This window comes from Camellia sinensis, chromosome 6, assembly GCF_055761805.1.
Source record: "Camellia sinensis isolate YWXY chromosome 6, ASM5576180v1, whole genome shotgun sequence".
Lineage (NCBI taxonomy): Eukaryota > Viridiplantae > Streptophyta > Magnoliopsida > Ericales > Theaceae > Camellia > Camellia sinensis.
In genome coordinates, this window is record NC_138966.1 from 203,382,205 (window position 1) to 203,396,191 (window position 13,987).

The window sequence follows — 13,987 nt, forward strand, 5'->3', positions numbered from 1 at the left end:
GACACGTGGCCTTTTGGCACCGAGTCAGGGTTTCCTAAATTTCCCAAAATAAAATATTTAGGTGGCGACTCTGTATCTGGCAAAGCAGTCCATGTTTGGCACTTCTTTCAAAAATCAGTTTTCCTAAAACGATTTGCCGGATTTGGACTCTTTGGTTCAGATTTAGAACCGTGACTACGAAAAGTCGAGTCCGAGCTGTAGCGAGGTCCCCCGCGGGCTTGTTACACAAACAAAATTTTAAAAATTTTTCTCCAAAATTACTCTCTCAAAAACAAACCAAAGAAGGCCTTATTTAGTAAAAAAATTAATATCCCTAACATTACTCCTATCTTTTGACTATCATCTCATCTCTAAATAAATGTGTAGATTAAATATAAATAAATAAAAAATGTTACTAAACAACACCTTATCACTAAGTTTTTGGGTATCAATAAAATAGCTTTGTTTGGAAACCCAAGTTTGAGCCTCAAACACTAAAAATACCAAATAGCCTCAAATAGTACCCTCAATCAATGATTTATATATATATATATATATATATTTTTTTAAAAAGTAGCTTAGCAGTGGCAGCCTACACTGTCACGTTAACAGTGCACTGATAGCCTACCATTGTCATGTTGGCAGGCTGTCCCACAGGTAGTAAATGATAATTTTGCCCATTTAGACCAATTTTGGAAAAAATAAAGTTAGGAACAAATTTGTCATTTCAATCTCAAATATCATATCAAACACATTTTTCAATACAATAATTAACCAAAAAATTCAACCCAACTTCCCAAACATAAAAACTAAAAAAGCCTACTAAAATAGTTAAATAGTTAAAAAGTCAAAAAAGTAACCACTTCCCAAACAAGGCCAATATTAATCAAGTGATTACCTAAATTATCTTATTTATATAAGAGCTTACTCAACATGGTGTCACGATTGCTGATTAGTGTGGTGTTCAATAAATCCCTAATATTTATTGGTCTTTGTACAATGATCTAATCTTTCATATTATAAATTTGTAATCTTTCATATTATAAATTTATATATACAAAAAAATTAAATTAATTTGACGATCGTAATCACATGATTTGATTACATTAATCCTTAAAAAAAGTTAAAAAAAAATTTGTGTCTAAAATTATATTTTATGTTATTTTTTTTAAAAAAGTATATATATATTTTGAAAATATGTGATCAATACAGCCATTGAATCAATTTAAAAAAATAAAAATAAATTCCCCATAAATGACCTATACAGAAGAATTCAATATAGTCTATATGAAAGAATTAAATTATCCAACAATGGCCAAAAGAACAGAGCTGGACAACTCATAGACCAGACACAAGCAATTTCGCAAATAATTTCCTTCATAAACATCATATATATAAGGGGAGAGAGAGAGAGAAAGCATGCTCATCCAAGCAATAAAGTAAACATGGCAGGACCCAACATCATAAACCACATTCATGAGTAGCTAACATAACCTTCTGTTCTTTCATGTGCTTCAACACCTCAAAAAGAGTAGATAAAAAGCCCATATTAACATTTTGAGTTTGAAGTCCAAAACAAAAAGGCATATATAGAGAAACCCAAAGCTAGAACTCTTTAAACCCTTATATATGGTCTCTATCTCTTCCAATAGCTCCATCAACTTGATTCCCAATGCCATCCAGACAAAAATCTATCATGGGTTGCTGATAGCTGTAATGTAACTAGCCAAAATGATTTACCTGTAATATCAAGGATGTCTATCAGCAAAAAAGTATACAATAAAAAAAAATAAAATTTCTTCTAATCACATAAGCCTCATTTCATTCAACAGACAGCTGATTTAGCTTATAAAATTAGAAACCGTAAGTTCAAGCAATCGTCCGTCAAAAAGGTTTGGTATTTGGTTTTCCCTTTACAAGTTTTTAGTTTATTTGTTTTTTCATCTTAAAAAGGTAAAACTTTTTTAAAGCACTTTTAGATACCTTCTTTTAAGCTACCTTTTTGTACGTTCTCTGTGTGGCTTATGTGTTATTAGGACAAAGAAAATATATAGCAGGAGGAGGAGGAAAGGAACCATTACCAAAATGATTTTGAGAATGGCAAAAACAGAAGAGGACCAACTTTCTACCTATAAAATTTTTCAGGGCCATGGGTACCAGCTTCGTGTACACATCAAGGCATTCATCATGTCTGGCCCTGAGCCTGAGGAAATTATCCTCTCATCAGCTTCTCTCGGTTCAGTATAAAAGGCCTCGTATGAATTTGCAATAGATACAGGAATTTCCAAAAGATCACGAGCCATCCTCGATAGGGTAGGATACTTTGAACTTGCATTTCTCCACCAACTCAATGCATTGAACTCATGCGTCCATGACAAGACAGGTTCCTCCAAATACCAATCTAGTTCCGACTGTGGTTGGGGGGCTTGAGTAGATTGGATGAACTGAATGTAATCTGGCAGAAGTTTATAACGATGGTCCAAACTACGATGTTCTTCCTCAATATTTTTGTAAGAATCCTCCTCTATGTCCTCTTCTTCTTCGAACTCGGAAGATGAAGTTGAATCACTCGAAATGTAGTCTCTTTCAGGAAATTTGATGACATAGTTGTTGAAAAGGCTGTGAATGGCCTCCAAAACAGTTGTAACACCTGGGATTCCGTCACTATCATCAAATTTTGAAGAAGAAAACTCCATCAAATTTTGAAGAAGAAAACTCCAGATATTTCATCTTGAATTGAGGATCCATTACCATAGTGATCACCAATACCAAGTACATGTCCTTCCAATACTTGTCAATTTTTTTCAGCATTTTCGCGACACGTTGAATGAAAAGATCGGTGCTTGTGGACTTCTGAATCAGTATTGCCTGAAGCTCCCGAAGATGATAAAGATAGGCATTAGCAGTTGGATATTTTGATTCAAATAATGCCACTGTTACCTCATAAATGCTATCCACAAGTTCACATATTCTTCTAACCTTCTCCCATTCTTCTGCAGAAGGTACTTCATAATTATCCCGCACATCTTGTGAGGAAAACTCACCTCCAGACTCTAATTCCAAAGCATCCTTGAGCTGGGCACTAGTGAGGTACCAAAGTGGTAATGATTTTCCAAAGGAACATAGTTCACGAACATTGTCAATAATATTATTTATAGCTTTATATGCAACTTGTACCATTCGACTAACAATGTCACTGCAACAACGCACTTTGAATAGACGACCATTAAGTTGGAGTTCCCTCTTTCCTTGAATGTGATCCTTAACGATCTCACATGTTTCGCGATACAGATTGTCATTTAACATAGTAATTGTGGATATCTTTTCCTCGATGTCCCAATCTTTCAAAGACTTCAGTATGATTTTGTGAGGTAACCCACTGAACCCATCCCAAATTTGACTAAACCCAAGGATCCACTTCTTCAACTTCCAATTATCATCAATGAAATAGGCAGTTAGACACAGAGAATCTTGTGGATATTCATAGCGCTTCTCGTACCTCAATATGTCAACTGAGAGGCTAATCTGTCCATCCAAATTTCTCAGAACTTGTTTAACTTTTGCTTTCATCTCCTCGTAAGTTTCCAAGCAATAATGCCCAACATCATCAATACTAACGCAAAATTTGAGATTAAGGTAGTTATAAATTTTTTTAACATAATAGAACTCTTCAACAGTAGGAATGGCAACGGGGCGGGGCGGGGCGGGGCGGGGCGGGGCCGGGGATCACACTCCCCGTCCCCGATCCCCGATGGTAGAATTTCCCCCGGCCCCGGCCCCGATCCCCGACGAGGAACCTATCACTGCCCCCACCCCCGCCCTCAACGGGGATCGGGTTTCCCCGACCCCGAGCATTCCCCGGCCAAAAAAAAAAAAATTCAGAAAATGCAACTCATCAACAACAACAACAACAACAACAACATCATCTAAAAACAGAAAATACAACTCATCTGAGACAGATCTGAAACAGATCTAAAAAAAAAAAATTGTGAATCAGATCTGTCTGAAACAGATTTGAAAAAAAAAAGAAAAAAAAGATCTCATCTGTTTGTGGTGTCGAGGCTCGTCGAGAGAGGGAGTGGATGAGAGTTGCGAGGCTCGGCAGTGGTCGGCGGTGGTGGTGCGAGGCTCGGCAGTGGTCGGCGGTGGTGGTGCGAGGCTCGGCGGTGGTGGTGTGAGGCTCGGCAGTGGTGGTGCGAGGCTTGGCAGTGGTCGGCGGTGGTGGTGCGAGGCTCGGCGGTGGTGGATCTAAGAGAGAGAGAGTAGTCAGTGACAGATGGACACGGGTAGACAGAAATGTCTGTAGTAACACTGACCTGGTTTATATATATATATAAGGGTGAAATTGTAATTTAACATCGGGGATAAAACCAGGCCGGGGATCGGGGACGGGGCCGGGCCGGGTACGGGACTGGAACACTGATCCCCGTCCCCGGCCCGAATCTGTTCGGGGATTGATTTTTAATCACCATCCCCGCCCCGTTGGGGGTATTTTTTGGGGAAAACCCGCTCAATTCGGGATCGGGAGGTCGGGTCCCCATCGGGCCGGTTTTAAATTGCCATTCCTATTCAACAGTCTGTGGTGGCAATGCTGCACAACAGAAAAGCTTTGCAATGGCTTTATGGGCTTCTCGTTCTTTGAAAGCATTCTTATCATTAAACCAACTCATTTCAGTCTCCCTTAACCCTGATATGGTATTGCTGCCACCAAATTCATAATCCAAATCATTCCCACCAATGGAAAATTCATCTCCATGGTCTCTTTCATAACCCCCTGAACCATCAAACAAAGTGATTGAAATAGATGTCACATCCAAGTTCCAAACCATAACTCAAATTTAAAAAGGAAACAAAAGACACTCCTGTTAGATTTATTTTTCTAGTGTGGCCCAATAGCCTACATATTTTCTACATGTTTTAATTTATTTGGACTCCACAAATAGATAAAGCCAATATTTGAGATCAAGTTCAGTAAATAGAATTTTAATATAATCACTCTTCTAAGATAAGAAGGAAACTTTATGGATTAGGAATTCTTCTGATAGAGTTTATCTGGCCCTCTTCTCTCCTCTATATAAGGATGGGTGACTCCCCTTTCATATCATGAGTATTTTTCCATCACTTTAAGTTTTATAGTTATCCTAATTAAGAGAGATAGAGAGAAGAAGGCGAGCCAAAATCTAAAGGTTCAACTCTAAGGGGTATTTTCTCAACTTCTCTAATTCAATGGCTGACAAAGGTATATTCGTTTTATTCTTGAGTTATATTCGTTTTATCATAAGGTTTGAACTCTCGGCATGTGTTGGTTATCTTGAATATACGCTGTATGTTCAACCTTGTAAGCTGCATGCCATATTTATTAGGCAATATCTGAATGGTACATCTAATCTCTTTCATATTCATTATGCATCAAAGAAACTCTTTTTGTGTTGTTAAAAGTCAAAGGTTGTGTAAAAGAAGATTTCATTCCTGATTTCTAAATCGTAACTAAGTATGCACATCATGGACTCCCTCACTCACTTTGTTTTGTGATATGTTAGGTGCAAACTTTTATGTAATTCTATATGCTGTTCATATGCATGTTTTGATTTATTATCAATTTTAGTGATAATAATTTTTATAATCATCATAATATGTTATTGAATTGAGTGTATTGCTTGCCGTTATAATAAAGTGCATAGATTAAAAGCAATTTTAGAATTTTGCTGAATCGTTCAGACTATTAAATAAATATATTTATTTGATTGTATCACATTAGAGGATTATGTTTTTGCTTTGTTTAATTATGCACACTTATTGTCTATTATTGTTAAATATTTATATATTTTCATGATTTAAAATTGATATCATGATATAATTTTATGACATTAAATATTAAATATTAAAGTGGTTAATTCATATTAGGTGTAATTCTTATTAACCATTATTTTAGATATTCATGATTGTTATAATACATATATAAATATTCTTGTTCATCCAGAGTTATTATTTTTATATTGGTAATAGCAATCACATAAACAAAATTTTAGAAATCATAAAAATAGTGATCTCATTAAAATTGTGATTGAATTAATGATAATTGAATAACTCAAAATTAATGAATAGAGAATATTGTTGGTTAGTTCCGTATTCATAGGGTTTACTAATTTAGTAGCTGCCAAAGTGGCCTAGATTTGTATAACTTATGAATATAGAACTACATAAAAGAATTGTTAAAAAAGGTAACATTAAGGTCAATAATATTCTCAATTGCAGTTATAATTAGGAGATTGAGACTAGCCCAAAGGAGAGTCACTTTCAAATAATTATAAACTGGGTAGGATAATGTAACTTATGTAATTTGAAAGATTAGAATTGAATACCCAAAGGTAACATGACTAGCTGAAAAATTGCATAAATTACTTTAGACCTACATAAGTGATTCTTGACGAATGGACAATAGATATACCTAAGTTTTGCCCAAAGGAAAAACTTATGTGATATCAATAGTTCATTATAATTCTCAAAGCTTTAATATGTATATTGTTCTATCTTATTTCAGTAAAAGTTCCCACCTCATTGCACTCTCTTGCATCGGGCGTCCCTCTACTTACTGGCTCAAATTTTTCGGAATGGTATGAACATGTTCAGTTTACACTGGGTGTGTTGGACCTCGATATGGCATTGCTTAAAGATAAACCTGCAGACATTAATGAATATAGTACTGCAAAACAAGTTGCCCTTTCTGAATCTTGGAAAAAGTCCAATAGACTCAGTTTGATGTTCATGAAGATGACCATTGCAAATAACATCAAGACCTCCTTACCTCAAACTGTTAATGCATTGGAATACTTAAAGGCTGTTGAAGATCGATTTAGATCTGCTAACAAGTCACTTACTGGCACTATTATGGCTGAATTGACAACAATGAAATATGATGGCAACCGAGGAGTTCAGGATCACATCCTCAATATGGCTGACAAAGCTGCAAAGCTTAAAACTTTAGGAATGCAAATTGATGAAACTTTCCTCGTGCAGTTTATTCTCAACTCACTTCCATCACAATACAGCGCATTCAAAATTCACTATAACACCAATAAAGATAAGTGGAATTTGAATGAGCTGACTAATATGTGTGTTCAGGAGGAAGTGAGGTTGAGGGAGGAAGGACGTCAAACTGCATTGGCTGTAACTCATGGAGCTATAAAGAAAAAGAAGGGTAAGTTTGTAAAATCAAAGAAAAATCCACCAAAGAAAAAGAATGAACCTGGGGAAGAAAATCAGGCTAAGAATGGTTTCACTGTCAAGTGCTACTTTTGTGGTAAGAAGGGACATGTGAAGAAAGACTGCAGCAAGCGAAAGGCTTGGTTCGAAAAGAAAGGTAAGAAATTTTCTTTTGTTTGTTATGAATCAAATCTTGCTGAAGTACCTTCTAATACGTGGTGGATTGACTCTGGGGCCACGACCCACATTACAAATGACATGCAAGGATACCTCTCAACCAGGAAACCGAAGGAAAGTGAAAGATTTGTCTATATGGGGAACCGTCTCAAAGCTGAAGTCGTAGCTGTAGGAACCTATCGACTGATCTTAGAGACGGGTCATCAGATGGATCTAGAAGACACTTTTTATGTTCCTTCAATTTATAGGAATTTAGTTTCGTTATCCAAATTGGATCGTGTTGGATATTCAGTTTTATTTAATTGTGGAAAACTCAATTTAATGTTTAATTCAAAAGTGATTGGTTCTGGTAATTTATGTGATGGTTTATATAAAATTACCTTAAATCATGAGTTTGCACAATCATTAGTAACTCTGCATTCGAATATTGGTTTAAAACGTGGTCTAAATAATGAAAAATCATCGATCTTGTGGCATAGATGGTTGGGGCATATCTCCAAAAATAGAATTGAAAAATTGGTGAAGAATGGGATTTTGGAAAACCTAGACTTTACTGATTTTCAGATATGTGTGGATTGCATTAAAGGAAAGCAAACCAAACACACCAAGAAAGGTGCCAGAAGAAGTAATGAGCTTCTTGAGATAATTCATACAGATATTTGCGGGCCACTCAACATCCCATGACTTAGTGGTGAAAAATATTTTATCACATTTATAGATGACTTCTCACGTTATGGATATGTGTATCTAATTCATGAAAAGTCTCAGGCTGTTAACATCCTTGAGGTGTACATAACTGAAGTCGAGAGACAATTAGATAGAAAGGTTAAAATAGTGAGATCAGACAGGGGTGGTGAATATTATGGTAAATATGATGAGTCAGGCCAAAATCCTGGCCCATTTGCCAAATTCTTAGAAAAGAAAGGCATTTGTGCTCAATATACAATGCCTGGTACGCCACAGCAGAATGGAGTTGCTGAAAGGCGTAATCGTACACTTAAAGATATGGTTAGGAGTATGTTAAGTTACTCAATTGTACCTATTTCAATGTGGGGTGAAGCTTTAAAAACTGCAATGTATATCTTAAACAGGGTTCCTAGTAAGGCGGTCCCAACAGCTCCTTTTGAGTTGTGGACTGGTAGGAAACCTAGTTTGAGACACTTACATATTTGGGGTTGTCCAGCAGAGGCAAGAATCTTCAACCCACAAGAGAAAAAGTTGGACTCAAGAACAATATCTGGATATTTCATTGGTTATCCAGACAAGTCTAAAGGGTACAAATTTTATTGTCCTAATCACAGTACGAGGATAGTGGAGACTGGTAATGCTAGATTCCTAGAGAATGGTGAAATCAGTGGGAGTGAGAAAACACGAGTGGTGAATTTCGAGGAAATTAGGGTAGATGTGCCAATATTTGACCCTTATCGAAAAGTTGTTGTTCCTCAGACTATTCCACAGGCTGAGGAAAACGAACAACATGATGAAAATCCTTCACCACCTCATGTTTCACCACTTCATGAAGATACCACCATTGAAAATATTGTAGAACCACCACAACCGGCAGTTCTGAGAAGATCTCAGAGGGAAAGAAAGCCTGCCATTCCAGATGATTACATGGTGTATCTACAGGAATCTGATTTTGATATTGGGATTAACAAAGATCCAGTCTCATTTTCACAAGCCATGAATAGTGATGATTCTTCTAAATGGGTCAATGCTATAAATGAAGAGTTAAAATCCATGGAACAGAATAGTGTTTGGAATCTCGTCGAATTGCCTAATAACTGTAAAAAGGTCAGGTGTAAATGGGTCTTCAAGACCAAGCGTGACGCAAAAGGCAATATCGAACGATTTAAAGCCAGACTTGTTGCCAAAGGTTTTACTCAAAAAGAAGGCATAGACTATACGGAGACCTTCTCTCCAGTATCTAAGAAGGACTCGCTTAGAATCATCCTAGCATTGGTAGCTCATTATGACTTAGAGTTGCATCAAATGGATGTGAAAACTGCTTTTTTAAATGGGAATTTGGATGAAGAAATTTATATGGAGCAGCCCGAAGGATTTGCAAAGAAAGGTAAAGAACATTTAGCTTGCAAATTAAAAAAATCCATATATGGCCTTAAACAAGCTTCTAGGCAATGGTATTTAAGGTTTAATGATACCATTACCTCTTTCGGATTTAAGGAAAATGCAGTTGATCAGTGCATATATCTGAAGGTTAGTGGGAGCAAGTTCATTATGTTGGTGCTATATGTGGATGACATTTTGTTAGCTAGTAATGACCTTGTCTTATTGCATGAAACCAAGGAATATCTCTCCAAGAACTTTAAAATGGTCGATATGGGTGAGGCAAACTATGTTATTGGCATAGAGATCTTTAGGGATCGATCTCGAGGATTGCTAGGACTATCTCAAAAAGGATATATTGATCGTGTTTTGGAGAGATTCAATATGCAGTTTTGTTCAGCCGGTGATGCACCCATCATGAAGGGTGATAAATTAAGTGAAAAACAGTGTCCAAGGAATGACTTGGAAAGAAAACAAATGAAGGGCATTCCATATGCATCAACTGTATGGAGCTTGATGTATGCCCATACATGTACTAGGCCAGATATTAGTTTTGCAGTTGGAATGTTAGGTAGATTCCAAAGTAATCCTGGAATGGAACATTGGAAAACAGTAAAGAAAGTTATGAGATATCTTCAGGGAACAAAGGATTATATGCTTACCTATAGGAGATCAGAACAGTTGGAAGTTATCGGATACTCAAACTCATATTTTGCTGGTTGCCTTGATAGTAGAAAATCTACATCAAGTTTTGTTTTTCTACTAGCTAGTGGAGCAATTTCATAGAAGAGTGTGAAGCAGTCCACTATTACTATGGAGGCTGAGTTTGTGGCATGCTTTGAGGCTACAAATCATGCTTTATGGTTGCGAAATTTCATCTCAAGACTTGGTGTTGTTGACTCAATTGCCAGGCCGTTAAAGATATATTGTGACAATACCGCAGCAGTTTTCTTCTCTAAGAATGGAAAGTACTCCAGTGGTTCCAAACACATGGAAGTAAAGTACTTGGTTGTTAGAGAGAGAGTCCAGAAACAACAAGTGATAATTGAAAACTTAAGCACCTCTCTTATGATTGCTGATCCATTCACAAAGGAATTGCCACCAAAGACATACAAAGAGCATGTTATCAGGATGGTCTTTTAAGCAACCCTTGATGTGTATGGTTAATCATGAGTGCTTATTTTTTTGACACTATTTGTGCAATAATAATTTTGTTTCTGTTTTTCCTGTTTCTAAAAGTGTGTGTACACATTATTTTGAATATTGATAAACAGGAAATGTCTTAACAAGACAAATTACAGGGGCCTTTCAGGCAAATAATTATATATCCCAATAAAGGACTGGGTTGGTGAAGGTTATCAATGGTGTGGTGCATAGAAGGAAATATGACATAAATGTTATATAACCGCTATGACTCACATTGGTGATCTGAAGTAATCATAGTATTATAGTTTCTAATATATCTGAACTTATTGGCTATTTTTTAAAATTCGTGATCACATGTCAAAGTTTTTAGTGTGGAATCCAATGAGTCAAAAAAATTTTAAGTTGCATATTTTTTGAAAAAAAAAAAAAAAAACTCATAATTGCATCATAATCGGCTTAATGGGCCAAGTGGGAGAATGTTAGATTTATTTTTCTAGTGTGGCCCAATAGCCTACATATTTTCTACATGTTTTAATTTATTTGGACTCCACAAATAGATAAAGCCAATATTTGAGATCAAGTTCAGTAAATAGAATTTTAATATAATCACTCTTCTAAGATAAGAAGGAAACCTTGATGGATTAGGAATTCTTCTGATAAAGTTTATCTAGCCCTCTTCTCTCCTCTATATAAGGATGGGTGACTCCCCTTTCATATCATGAGTATTTTTCCATCACTTTAAGTTTTATAGTCATCCTAATTAAGAGAGACAGAGAGAAGAAGGTGAGCCAAAATCTAAAGGTTCAACTCTAAGGGGTATTTTCTTAACTTCTCTAATTCAATGGCTGACAAAGGTATATTCGTTTTATTCTTGAGTTATATTGAATTCAAGATCCTGTAAAGTTTAATTCCGCATTATTATTATGGTTACATGTATTATTAAATCTTACAACCCCTCCCACTTTTACCAAAAAAAAAGGGAGACACACCACCCAAAAGAAGAGACATATGGGTATAGATGGCTATATGTATTATATATGATGTCAATGATAGTTGAATCATAACATTTAGATTATACATACATGCATATTATATATGATGTCAATGATAGTTGAATCAAAACATTTAGACTATACATACATGCACATAAATCTGAACTCAGAGATTAGGGGAAACAAAAGACAATCCTACCATAATAAGAGACATAATGAGCATAGTTGCATATATGTATTATATATGATGCCAATGAGAGTTGAATCATAACATTGAGGCCATATATCTACATGCACATTACTTAAAAGATTAAGGTAGTTTTTTTATATAGTTTGCTAGAATGATTTTGGACATGAATATAATGACTATTCATATACCCTTCAATGGAATGAACATTCTCGAAAAATTGTTGAATAGTATTCCATTTTAAATGTTCTAATAATTTCTTTCTACCAAGCCAAACATGAAAGTAGATTCCATTCCATTACATCCAACTCAAAAAAACAAATCAAGAGAATTTGTTAGATGGACAACATTTGATGTATATATACATGTATATAAAATCCAGATATACGTACATAATAGGCATACATGTTCATATCTATCCTATATGAAGCGAGGTCTTTATATATATATATAAATAAATAAAATAAAAATAAAAAAATGACAGTTGAATTACAACACAGTGATTAACTTCAGTGTATATATCTTTCGAGGGTAAATTACTACCGTTGATTTCATGGTCAGAATCATCATCACCATTCATTTCAATGTTGTTAGCATCAACAACATCCTGATCCTCTGGTATCACTAACAATAGACATCAAACAGTTAAAACCCATTCTCTCATCAAGTGAAAATATAAACATTAAATAAGCGATTCCAGTTTTAAAACCAGAACCCAAACCTAAACCCAAATCTTATCTCAAGGAAAACATAAAAACAAAAAAGAAAAAAACATTTGATTCGCATCAGGGTGATAATAAACTATAAGCATGAATATTTACATGTATATGTACATATATATATATATACATGCTAAAAAATAGAAGCAAACCTAGTTTCAAGGGGCTTGAGCTTGGAGTGAGAGAGAGAGAGAGAGAGAGATTTGTAGGGTTTTTGTTGTGGCTATAAGCCTTTGGAAGGAAGGAAGGAAGTGCAATGGACAGAGTCTAGTAGGAATGGGGACGAGACGTGGGATTAAAACTGTCCAAATGGCCGAAGCATTTGATCTGACTGCTCGGCATTCGCTTTGACGAAAACAAGCATAGAGATTTGGTTAAAATCACCTTATAATAAAACTTTAAAAGTATACCACGTATTATTATCAAAATATTAAATTTTAAAATAATACAAGTTTTGATTTAAATATCAATTTTTTAAAATTAATATTTTTAAATTTTTTTTATTAAGATCTATCAAATAAAATCTATGTTGATTATGAAATTTTTAGGAAAAAAAATTATACCGTCGAAATTAATATAAACAGTAACATGTTACTTTGGTAATATTATTCAAGAAAAAAAAAGATATTTTAATTTGTCCTCACTCAATTATGTGCCTCCTCCTTAGAGCATCTCCAACGGTGAACCAAAATTTTCATCAAATTTGAGTAAAAAAAAGCCAATTTTCTCAATTTGATATGGCTTGCTCCAACCGTGCATCAAAAGGGAAGGGTCGACTGGTGGATCGATCGACGAGTCGACCGGCCAGTCGACTAGTAAGGCTAAATTTTTTATTTTTATTTTTATACCTATTTGAACCTTTTTGACCGGTTTGAACCTACCTATTTGAAAGGGAACTGTTCGACCGGTGGGTCAACTTGCCGGACATCCGGTTGGTTGACCGGTTGGCCCACCCCAACGGTCAAGCACAGTGAAATACTGATATACAGAGCTTGTCCTCAGTTTGATAAAATGTTTGTTCCATTCTCATTTTGATATCAAATTGGTGAAACCATTGGAGCTTGAAAAAGTCACTTTCTCATCAAATTTCAAATATGATGCATGGTTTGATGCACCGTTGGATATGGTCTTAGAAAGTTTATGAAACAAAATAAATTAGGTTGTCTTTTTCACCAAACAAGAGTCCACTAGAAAAATTTTGGCTAAATTTTCCAATACAAGGTAAATATATCTCATCATTGTTCCAAAAAAAAAAAGAAGGTAAATATATCTCATCATTGTTAAAAAAAAAAAGGTAAATATATCTCATCAGTATTACCATTCAATTAATTCTTATCAAATTACATTGAATAATGCTATATGCATTAATTAATATATTAACAGATGATATGACATAATTTTAAAAATTTTGAGGTATCTAAATTCCTTTTTAGTCCTAACTGATTCAAATCCATAACTAAGTAATCAATTGTATCAACGAGTCAAGTCTTTGCCAGCCATATGTACTACAAGTCATA

The 13,987-nt window shown here is 35.1% G+C and overlaps 1 protein-coding gene across 1 annotated transcript; it reads right to left on the reverse strand.

Moving 5' to 3' along the window:
• Window positions 1-2,120: 2,120 nt before the first annotated feature.
• On the reverse strand, window positions 2,121-3,549 carry LOC145794012 (zinc finger BED domain-containing protein RICESLEEPER 1-like). The gene is made up of 2 exons (XM_082876935.1): window positions 2,731-3,549; window positions 2,121-2,669 (listed from the first exon to the last, which is right to left on the reverse strand). Exons 1-2 carry the CDS (start codon window positions 3,547-3,549, stop codon window positions 2,121-2,123), a joined length of 1,368 nt encoding a protein of 455 aa, XP_082733061.1.
• Between the last annotated feature and the right edge of the window lie 10,438 nt (window positions 3,550-13,987).

Excerpts from the sequence above, each read along its gene's own strand:
- LOC145794012 (XM_082876935.1), bottom strand. The coding sequence starts at position 3,549 with ATGAAAGCAAAAGTTAAACAAGTTCTGAGAAATTTGGATGGACAGATT. Across the intron at positions 2,670-2,730 it reads TGGTATTGGTGATCACTATG|TTTTCTTCTTCAAAATTTGA; the intron begins GTAATGGATCCT and ends AATTTGATGGAG.